At 40.7% G+C, this 11950-nt stretch overlaps 1 protein-coding gene across 3 annotated transcripts in view; it reads right to left on the bottom strand.

Moving 5' to 3' along the window:
* Positions 1-1138: 1138 nt before the first annotated feature.
* The window catches only part of LOC126380508 (uncharacterized), a 215022-nt gene continuing 204210 nt past the window's right edge, over positions 1139-11950 (bottom strand). For all 3 annotated transcript variants that reach the window (XM_050029970.1, XM_050029977.1, XM_050029985.1), the window contains 2 exons: positions 4650-4760; positions 1139-4464 (listed from right to left, as the gene is read on the bottom strand). In XM_050029970.1, coding sequence (XP_049885927.1) covers positions 3387-4464; positions 4650-4760 — 1189 coding nt within the window. In that variant the 3' untranslated portion in view covers positions 1139-3386. The remainder of the gene's footprint in view (positions 4465-4649; positions 4761-11950) is intronic.

Raw genomic sequence — 11950 nt, 5'->3', positions numbered from 1 at the left:
GTCTCTAAAAAATTACGACAGCCTTTAGATGGGCTGTATTTTTATGGCAGGACTTGTTTTGATTTTAGAACGACGAAATTTAGTATTTAGCCGGATAATAGGTAACACTTGTTCTTCTCTGGTGTGGGTTGTAAGGTCAATGACTGACTTCACCAACGCTGGTGTCAGAGTCACTATTGAGCCGCCAAAGGCACTGTTAGGGAAAATGACTTCGATAGCTAAAGAGAGAGAATTGGACTGACCTGAAGCTCCTCGTCTGCTGGATTTCAGGGCGCCCCGGTCTCGTTCACCACAGGCAGTGTATATGGTCCTTGTGTGTAAGATTGCACTTGTCTTGTGTCGATAATTTGGAGTAATTGAGCACTTTTGGGAAATAGAAAAGCCAAGAAGGCGTGTGAGCTCGTTGAGCCGTTTAGATTCGACTTGAAATGAGAGTTAGACGTAGTTCAGTCTCTTCACGTTGGCAGCACTGTTGCGTGCGTTTCATTGGTGCACTTTGCAAAACGTTTTGATCATATCCAAAATTCAGATTAGCTATCAATTTGGATGAATAAAAAAATACAAAAAATTCAAAGTATAAGGTTAACTAAAAGTAACCGTCTTGAGCTTGTGACAATTGGTTTTTAAAGAAGTACGGACAATATTGTAGCGACTAAATACTTACTTAAGTAAATATAGTCGGCACCGACCACTTAATGTACACAAAATTACTCGTAACTAGATGCAAAACATAAATAGCCTATATACGTATATCCAACTGTTGGGCACAGGCGTCCCCTCAATCATCAAGAGGAGGATTAGGTATGGAGTATACTCCACCACGATGCTCAGTGGGTTGGTGGAGGTCGTTTGGTCCAGTAGCTGTCCGAAGCAAGCGGAAACAGACGAAAGATTCATTTCATCCTTCATAATGCGCACAGCCAAGGAAAGGAATGGGCTGCCGGCGTCGGGGTTTCCTGAATCTTATAACCTGGGGTCCTTTAAATCACGGGTGAATAGGCATTTTCTGGGTAAGCTCGTTCGAACGTCGATCTCTTCTTCTCCTCGTGGAAGAACGAAGTCAAGAGCAAACCCATTCTAATTAAAAAAAAAAGATATTTTTTCTGAAAGTTTTTACTAGGAATGAAAATGCAAAAAATAATGATTTAAATTTTTATTTTCCATTAAAGTCCAGTGACTATTGTTAGCAATGAAACGAATCCGTGGAACAAACATTTTGTAAACTATGTGAATTAAACTGTTATACTTAAACATTTATTTAAGCTATTTAACAAACATCTATTGTCAGAAATGATATGTGAAGTTAATATTAAATCCAAGACGCCGTATAAGATAGAAAAATATATGTTCTTTTTACGAGATACATAACAAAAAATAAATAAAAAACAATTTTCCTCTACTATTTTCTACATGCAATTTTTCTTCGTAAAGCGTTTCGCAGACAACGGCTATCCGTTGCGAACATTTTAGTCCGTAGAAACTTGATCAAACAGACACATTGGTCCTTCAGATATCCTAATTTTATTTTAGGTTACTTAAACTTGTCATTTTCTTATCCGCTGAAAGGAAAGGGACGGGCAACCAACTAGTCTTTCAAAGTTTTTAGGAACACGGCATTCACCTGACAGAATTAAGTTGACAGTACATGTCAAACGCTGTGCATTATGAATACTAGGGAGATGTCTATTTGATTGGTCCGGGTTATAGTTTCACTGAAAAGTGGCGTGATTTTTCTGGGTCGTGTACTAGGTTCAAGATAAATTATAAAACTCTGATTACTAAATAAAGACAGATCGAAAATAACGAAAAACATTTTATTTTTCCAATTTAACTTATTTATCAATTTTAATCAAGAAAAACGTAATAATAAGTCCGACATTTTATCACGATTTCTACGATGTCACACTGTCCTATTTCATACAAATTCCATAGTAATTTTGTGTTTTGACGTTTAGTAAAAAGTAACTGATTTGACTAGTTAAAAATTAGCCTATTTTTCATACTTTTTCCACGGACTAAAATTTCCGTTACAAACTCCTTGTCTACGACTTCCTTAAATAAAAAAATAGTTAAAATATTTCACAGCGTCTTCTATTAAAATTTGTTTACACATTGATAATAATTATTTATTAAGTAATTTGGGAAAATATTTTTAATAATTGGCACCAAGATATGAGTACAATAGATACAAGTATACGAACATCGATTTCCGGTTTAACATTATATTTTATAGGACTAAACATATTTATAAGCTGACAACACATACTGTGTTTTAACTATTTCTAAGTCTGACTTATAAAATATTAGTACTCAGGGGGCAATTTGGCTCATACAAATATGGAAATGGATTGTTCGGGAAATCACCGAGAAGTATTTAAGAGTGAAGCAAAATCCCAGAAAATGATTTTGGAATGCAGCCTAACCTGTAATTAGGCCGGTTTTCTCTTGACTTAGAAGGTCAGGTTGACAGTCGTTAAAAGATGGACCTGTAAAATTTTTAGGACAGATAACTGGACCCTGTGAAAACGGGGCAACGCTAGAGAGGTGATGTTAATAGCGAAGTATTTCCCGCAAATGAATGTGTTTTTCGTATAATTACAGCTGATTCGTGATACTTATAAATATGTCGAGTTCTTAATATGACTTATTAAATATAATTAATGTACAGCATTACTAATTTGCCAATAAAGTGTTATGAACTGATAAAACGCGCATCACAGAACAATGTATTCAATTCCAACGAAGCAAACAACTTCTCAATAATATCTTACATTAGACTAAATGAAATACTCAAAATCAGTCGTGCACAAGAATTAGTTACATTTAAAGCATATTCTCAGCTCTCTATAGATGCGTATATTTAAATAGTTTTTAGGCTATATGCATCAAAAATAAGCCTGTATATTATTTACCTTTGTAACATTAACATTAGGCCAATAGCCTACAATACAGTAGGCAGGTCACATTAAGCGCTAACAACATTTGCATTACTCTAAAAATATCAACTTTGAACATACCTAAACAGGTCACAGGCTAAAGTGCACCTACAGAGAACTGCGAAAATTGAAAAATATTCAAATTACAAGTACTTTAAGCCTAAATAAGTTTCACAATAGGAAATACTATTTACAATAGATCTGTATCAAGAATAATGTATAGATAAACTTTTGCCTCCATCATATAAAGCTGTTAGTTTACTCTACCTAATTTGAAAAGGTATGTAAGTTGCGTGTGATATATAAAGTGATGCTATTTGACATTAAATGCTCGATTTTAAAGTTTAAAAGCATTACTTCGGAACAAATCAAGCAATCAAAAGTCGTTCGCCGACTTTGGAACTTCCAATATCCGAATTCACACGTGAACTTAAAGGAACTTTTAATTGTTCAGGCATAGCTCTGGGCGTGCTCCAGCGGTATGTTTGATAGCTTGTTCCCCTTCTCCACCCAATTCTTTAACCTTCCCCTGAGTTCCTCTAAACTTTTCGACTTAGCTTTATTTATCCTCTTGTACTTTACGTCTTTAGGTTTTGTCACGTTCCTGTGGTTGGACATCACTCGGTTGTATGTCACGACATGGTTGGCCCTCTGTTCGGTTTCCTCCTGATCGCTCTCAGCGTTTGAGGTGACCTCCTCATCCGAATCGTTGGCGGGGGTCATCCTTTTTGGCACGTAACTGTATGACCAGATTTCCTTAGTCATTTTTGGCTTGAGATCTTTGTCGTTATCTATGCTCTTTACTTCAGCTGTTAACAGGACGCTTCTCATTCGGAAGTTGTCCCGTCGCTGAGCAAGAAGGCTTGTTTCTTTATATTTCTCTTCATCAGTTTTATTTGCGTCTTTTATGTCCTTTTCTGTGCTGCTCTGAGCACTCAGACCCTTCTGGGAGTCACCATCAGCTTCCTCCTCGACGCTGTAGACCGTCTCTAAGATCTCTGGTCTTCGCAGGAATCCGTTTGACCGCCGCACGATACTGTATTTTAGATTGGGGTCTATAGCGTCAGATATAGACCTGACAATAGTGACGGTGTCAGGGTTGGCTGAGCGGAACCTCGGTATATGAGGGAGGTTGCTGCAGTCGGAGTCCACGTCTTCCATTATCACAGCCGAATCGGAGTCGTTGAGGGAATCGAAGTCCCCAGTGATATGAGTATCTTGGAGCATGTCTCGAAAATCGGGGATCGTTTGGGATGTATCGATACCATTATCGAGGAGCTTAGATTGTAGTGATTCAATCACTTTCTGTTGTTTCATGATGATAGTTTCCCTTAGGGCGAGCATGTTGGAGATTTCCTTCTGCTTGCGCACGAGCCGGGACTCGAAGAGGAGCAGTTGGCTGGAGAGTGACTTGAGCTGCTCAGCCTTCTCGCGTTGAAGGCGAGAGACGAGCTCCTCCTGCGTGCGTTGCGCGCGCCGCCATGTCAGCAGCTGATGCGCCTGCGCACGGTACTTCATGCGGAGGTCCCTGGAAACAAAACATGTATACTGTTTTAAGCTATTCAACAGTCGACGCATCCACGGAATAGAAGAGAAAGGTTTGAAGGGTCTTAGGGCGCGCAAAACGCGCGCGACAGCGGTTCTCATACAAAATGCGCTCTTTATTTTATTCCGTGGTGCGAACCAAAGGAAGTCTAACCCCAATATACATACCTGATGGTTCTCCTAGCTTCGTCCAGTGTGTGGGCTTCGAGCGGGTCGGTGAGCGACGCTGCCAGGGAAACATCTGGCTCCGTCGGGCTGTTAAGAGCCGACTCACTCCGGCTGCGGACAACAAAAAGAAAAAACGTTAGTGAGTTTAGTGACGGGGCACATCAGAAGTCTTACTAAGCACTCTTAAGACGGCAAACTCGGTGACAGCGGGTGAGAGGTTTGCTTCGCTACAGCTTTGTCGCCTATTATCATCCATTTAATAGTCAACGAGCTTAAACTATGAACCAGTAGTAGCGAGCAGTTCCGCTGTCATCCATCAAGTACGCGAAGATTTTTTGGTTTTTCAAATCATTCATGTGAGGGTTGAAAATGAGTGTTGCCCTCTGGACAAAAAATCGCTGAACCCTGGCTTTTTTTCGGTGGACCGCGGCACCCATGTACATTTATATTTTGTGATTATTTATTTTATTCGTAGGTTAAGTAATTAATGTTGTTAAATTTTGTAAGTAAAGGTATAATATGTGTGTTGTGATTTGTGCGAAAGTAGGTTTATGTTCTAATAATCACTTGATCCGCTAGATACGTTACAAGCACGTTAATTCCAATTATCGTAGCGTAATTTAAATCTAAATAACAAAAAAAAAACTTTTACAACAATTAACAAAACTAAATAAACAGTCTAAAACTCTCCAATTCTGAACATTATTATGTATCAGCGTCACGGCTCTCGCCGCGGCTTATGCTATTTATTTCCATGTCCACCACTGCCATATAATTATCTATCTTTAGCTATTTTACAGTGACATACAAAACAATTAGATAAACCTTTCAAAACTCTGATCTTCTAAAGCGCAGGAACATGGGAGGTGCTTTTACAGAGTAATTCCCTTTGAGAAAACTTCATGGCAGCCTAATTAACTTACTCTTTGTCTCGCCTTGTGTAGATGCATCGGGGATACAACCAAATAGACGCCTGAAGTCTGATTTTTCGTGTGGAATTTAATCCGTTTTGTGGACTTGGGTTAAAGAAATCGAACTAATTGGCTCCATCAAGGCCTTAATCAAGTCAAGTCTTCTTCTATCGTGTGGGTTGTGAGATAAATTACCAACCTCATCAACCCTGATGTCAGGGTTATTATCGAATCGCCAAAGGCTCCTAACATGGCTCATGTAACGACTACTTACTTACATCAGTAAGTAGTAACCGGGATCAAGGGCTTAACGTGCCTTCCGAGGCACGGATAATCTTACTTTTTGGACAATCAGGTGATCAGCCTGTAATGTCCTAACCACACGAGGGATCACAAAGTGATTTTTGTGATATGTCCCCACCGGGATTCGAACCCGAGACCTCCGGATCTCAACGCTTAACCACTGGACCACCGAGGCCGTTTTTTGACGTGACTTATTGTAGATTCAAAATGACATAAACTACTTGGCCGAACAAATGGGGAGCGCTGAGGTCTCTCACCCAGTGGATATAAAGTTATCCCGTTTTCACGGGGCCAGCTTACCTAACCTGAAGATTTGACAGCGGCTGCCTGTCTGACCTTCCAACCCGCAAAAAACCAGTCCAATCCAGGTAAGGTATAATATCTCCGAGACGCATTTCTCGGGAATGTGGGTTTCCTCACGATGTGTTCCTTCACCGCTGAGCACTTGATAGTCACCCGTGCCGTAAACTTATTATGGCACTTGTATCCTCCACTGATTTTATAATCCGTCGGCCTTGGCCTTCATTGGCGACTGCAAGTCTAGTGAACGTTCAAAATCAATACACTACCTGGACTGCTTTGGCTATCTTGACTCAAACTATCTATCTATGGACTATCTTGGCTATCGGTCAAATACTTTATTGCACAAATATTAATGCACAACACTCGAGCCGCGTTAGTCCAGCTGGAAAAACGCTTAAGCCTAACTGTAAAGTCGCAGGTTCGAATCCAGCGCGGTTCTAAACCTATGATTTTCGAAATCGTTTTTCAAATTCATGTTTGGATCATAAATGATTATCACGTGTTCAGCGGTGAAGGAAAACATCGTGACGAAACCCGATGTGACGTAACTTGTATTGGGCTGGTTTTCCCTTCGCGGGTTGGAAGGTCAGACAGGCAGTCACTTCTGTAAAAAGCCGGACCTGTCAAATCTTCAGGTTAGGTAAGCGGACCCTGTGGAAACGGGAAAGTGCTAGGGAGATAATTATTAATGCATAACAGAAAAACTTACCCACAAAAGGAGTAAATTGCGGCAATTTCTTCCAGGCAACTAATAATAGGACAGTGCTATACATAAAATAAAATGCGGGATGGTAAAAATGTTCTCCAGCCAAGTAATTAGTACCATCTGCGGCAAATTATGAAAAAATGGCCTCCGTGGTCCAGTGGTAGAGCGTTGAGCTCACTATCCGGAGGTCCCGGGTTCGAATCCCGGTGGGGACATATCACAGGATGAAAAGCAATATTTTTACATTTGTCCCCTGAACTGACACATTACTAATTTAAGAATACGCACTTGTCGGTGTAGCATTCTCCAAACTACTTTTTAGGGAAAAATAGAGCAGCGGTTTCTCTCTTGCCTTTTCGCTGAACTGACTTCTAATTTAAATATCGTGTTATGGAATAATAAAACAATGTATGTAGGTTAGACTCTGAACCATAATCTACGAATGAAGCTATGTGGCAGTAACTAATATAGACCCGAAGTAGTGAAACTAGATTAGCTGCCGTCGGAAATGGGATTGCAACTGAGCGCGAGCATCACACGTCGTTAATATTCTGTTAGGATGCTGCGAACTATCTGTCTGTGGTCATAGAATAAGGAATAAGTACAGAACGGCAACTCTCCGCTCCCCACCAGCGTCTGAGCTAGTGTTACCTCACCCCCTCGGTGTTACTTTAGTCTTCAATCGTATGGGCGTCAGACGACACACACAGATGCGCGTGTACGATAACGTCAATGTGTAATGTGTGTAAAACGGTGAACACTGTGTGCAGTATCGGGGTGTACGACTGTACACCCCGGAGTTTATGTCATATTACGTGTATGTGTACTCGTAGTCACGAGTGTGACTACGAGTACTTAATATGACATACACTTTGATACCATGTCACATTAACTTTTTTGACAAAATAAACCGTAAGACTCATCAAATGTCAGATATGATAGTGCGACAGGGTTCTAAAGTGGATGCATGATATTACTCATGACTGTACTATGGTACTGATAAAGTTATATTAGGTATTGCAAATGGTTTACAGTCAGTATAATAATCAGGTGATAAATTTTATATACTTAGAAACAATTAACTAGCTGGGTCTGCACTGTAACTGCGCCGTGCGATCGAGGGCTTCAATCAATAGACGCGCGTTGTACTGCGATACAATTGTACTCGATATATAACGCGCCGCGCGCGGTGCGGTTGGCGTGCCGCGAGGGCAGTGGCGCTCGGCGCAAACGTAGTAAATTATATTCTTTTGCGGGCTACTGCCCTAAACGACTCCACCAATGCGCACTGCGCTGCGCGGTGGAGTACTTTTGCTCCATATCGGGTGATTTGCCTGGGGAGTGGAATTCTCCGCCGTCTTCTGTACTTCCGAATGCATATAACCCGGGTGATTTCAAGGCCAGAGTGAACAGGCACCTTCTGGGCGAGCTCCATCTTAGGCCTCGTCAATGTCTTCGGGCAAATCTGGGACTAAGAGCAAACCCGTCAAAGGAAAAGGTCATGTTTACGTTTTTCGTATTTTGTAATTTTAATATTTGTTCCAGCCAGCATCTACCTACTTGAGTTAATTAAGAAATTATCTCTCCAATTTCGCAGCGGACTCTCAAAGGGGTACATTGTAAAGGTAACACGAACAGCAGTGTCAAAGACTAAATATCAAAGCAGAAGCGACGTCGCTCGGATGCAATTTCCATTACACCCTGGAGGAAGATAAACGAGTTTCTGGGTTGTAAGTGTACAGTACACGTGGGAAACATACTTATGTCTAAACCGTACTCACGTCCTAAAACTCTGCTGGGGTAGGCTAGGGTTGGGTTCATATTGTGGCAAAGTCCAAGTCTGTACACAATTAATTTGATTATAAGACCTTTGTATGAATTGACACTTTTATATTTTAAATTTTATAAATTTTGCATGATTTATGTAATTTAAATGCACGGTAAACTATATTTTTGTAACATCTGTCACACTGCATTTATGGCAAATAAAGAATCGTATCTTATCTTATCAAATGCGTCCAAGCGTCATTCTAAAATTTAACACAACAAATTTTACCTTAAATTCTACAGCGTAACGCATATTCTTAATATTTGCCAATAAATCTTAAAATTCGCAGTTCGGGCTTTATACAGGGTGTTAGTGACACTGTAAGGAGAACTTTCAAACAGGCCATCATTCTGAGTTGACATCAAGTGGAATTTTCCATCGCAAAAGTATGGAATTCAAAATAATTTAAAAAATCTGTAAAATTTTCATGAATTTTCCGTCATTAGTAGAATTTCCATTCTACTTCATATCAACTCAGAATCATGGGCTGACTCAACCCCCTCATTACTTCCTTACGATGCCACTACCACCCTGTATAAGCCTGCATATATACTTTTATAAAACCCATCTAGTTTTTTACGAGGTTATCCTAAGGTAACAGAGTCGACGACCTTTGTTATGGCTTTATTTAGCTCAGACTAATAGCCTAGACCAGACTAGATCAAGTTTCCTTGTATTATAAACTAGCTAATGATGTTTGCAGACCGGAAAGGGTACTAAAATGGTCCTTTTATTACTAAGCCTACATCATTAGGTTGGTCTAATGTTATAATTAGAAATAATATTTACTTTAAGAACAATTTCCAGGATTTGTAGCTGTCGTGATGGAATGGAAGCGGCCTCCGTGATCCAGTGGTTGAGCGTTGTGCTCACGATCCGGAGGTCCCGGGTTCGAATCCCGGTGGAGACAAATCACAAAAAATCACTTTGTGATCCCTAGTTTGGTTAGGACATTACAGGCTGATCACCTGATTGTCCTAAAAGTAAAAAGATCCGTGCTTCGGAAGCCACGTTAAGCCGTTGGTCCCGGTTATTACTTACTAATGTAAGTACTAACCTAACTTTGCTCTACGGACATCACTATTATAATATTTTTTTTCTTTATTTTATTTTTATTTAGTAAGGACATTTTGTTGTAACGTTAATATCAATTCATTGCCTTTTAAAAACATGTTTATGAGTCTTAATGTTTCGCCGTCGGATTTAATTTGTTTTCTATTGACATAAATGTAATTTTGTGTCAATATTATCCACCTAGGTTCAGAGGATCCAACCTGCGCTGTTGCCTGTCCGGCGATCTCTCAGGTGGATACGGGTATGCGCTCCCGGACCCTCGAGCTACTATTAGTACATCCCATGCTCCTTCCGTATTAATAGTATCCTAGAAATCCCTAATTTCCTTCCCTTACTCCCAAACTTTCCCGTCACACCCTATTTTTCCTAATTTCCTTCTTCCGCTAAGCCAAGGTATGCCGCGCCGAGGGCTGCATGGCTAGGAGCGAGCCTAGTCTCTAGCGTGCCGCGCCGGCCTGGAACTGGGCGACTCCAGGATGTAAATAATGCCTTACTCCAGCACGCGGGGCTCTGCTGGAGTGGACAAGATATTTCCCTAGCTGCTCGTGGGAACAAAATGGGACCTAAAATTGACGTACCCGGTGGCGGCGACACAGTTCGCAACTTGTCACGCCTATTCCCCAGCAGACGCGAACAGCGGGCTGTGGAGAGCCGTTTTGCGACGCTGAATGTTTGTGGAGGTATGTCAGATAAAATGGAAGAAATATGTGATATGATGGATAGAAGAAAGTTGGACTTATTGTGTGTGAGTGAGACTAAAAGAAGAGACACCGGCATGACTAGCCATGGCGACAAGACGGCTTTATGGTCAGGAGTGCCGACTGGTGGTGTTGAGCGGGCCAGTCAAGGAATAGGCATTATTATGTCAGCTCAGATAAGCCGCTGTATGAAAGGATATGAATGTGTGAGTCCCAGACTTCTTTGGGTGCGACTGAAAGTGGGGCTATTACGATTATTTGTTTTGTGTGTTTATGCCCCGGATACTTCAAGACCCCAAAGTGAAAAAGAGAATTTCTGGCAGAGTGTGAAAGATACATTGGGTGATTGTGAGATGAATGAAAAGCTAATTCTACTAGGAGATTTTAATGGTTGGGTAGGTGTGAGTCGTGATGGATTTGAGAAAGTTTTGGGACAGTATGGTGATGTCAGAGTGAATGAAAATGGATTATGTTTGTTAGATGTATGTTTAGAGAGAAATCTTCTTGTGACTAACACTATGTTCAGACACAAGAAGATTCACTTGTATACAAGACAGAGGAATGAACAGAAAAGTATAATAGATTTTGTGATAGTAGACGAAAGATTGCGTAGTAAGGTTGTGGACACGAGAGCATACCGTGGATCTGGTGTGAGCACAGATCACTACTTAGTGGTAACCCGGTTTAGGGGTCTGTTCCAGCGTTGGCGACATCGCCCGCGAGTGTCCAGAACTGAACTTGAACGTATAAAAGTTGAGAATTTGCAAGATGATTATGTAATAAGTAATTATAATGAAAGGCTGGATAATAAATGGGCTAAAGCGATAGATGATGATGCGAAAGATATGACTTTAGAAGATCTGTGGAGAATGTTTAAGGAAGATATGAATGAGGTGGCTGTGGAAGTATGTGGAACTAGTAAAAGAAAGAAGGGTGGAAGGCCGGATAATTGGTGGGACGATGAGGTGAAAGCGCTAGTGGATAAGAAAAGGAAAGTGTGGTTGGATTGCATAGCCCTCAAATCAAGGCAAAACCTAAGTAGGGCGAGTATGAAAAACGAGAGAGAGCGTATGAAAAAGGAGTATGACAGTGCTAAACGAAAAGTAAAGGAATGTGTAGAACGGAAGAAGAAGGAAATGAAAGAGAAGTACAACAGGAGTTTCACGAGGAACTTTCACAATAATGTGAAGTTGTTCTGGAAACAAGTAAGAAAGGCCCGTGGGGCGTCGGATAGTATGAAATTTGAGACGATTAGGGATGAAAGTGGAAGTTTGTTACAGGACGAAAATCAGGTATTGGAATGTTGGAAGCGTTACTTTCAGAGTTTACTCGAAGGTGAGATGAGCAATAGAGGAGAGAACGATAGGGTACCGACGTGTGTAAATGGCAGAAATGCGAATGAAAGTGTCATTAGTGTGGAAGAAATCATGAAAGGTTTAAAAAGTATGAAGGTTGGAAAGGCTGCAGGATATGATAGG

Source organism: Pectinophora gossypiella, chromosome 3 (genome assembly GCF_024362695.1).
Source record: "Pectinophora gossypiella chromosome 3, ilPecGoss1.1, whole genome shotgun sequence".
Lineage (NCBI taxonomy): Eukaryota > Metazoa > Arthropoda > Insecta > Lepidoptera > Gelechiidae > Pectinophora > Pectinophora gossypiella.
The sequence above is the reverse complement of the archived record's forward strand: the minus strand, read 5'-3'. Positions and strand labels throughout refer to the sequence as shown.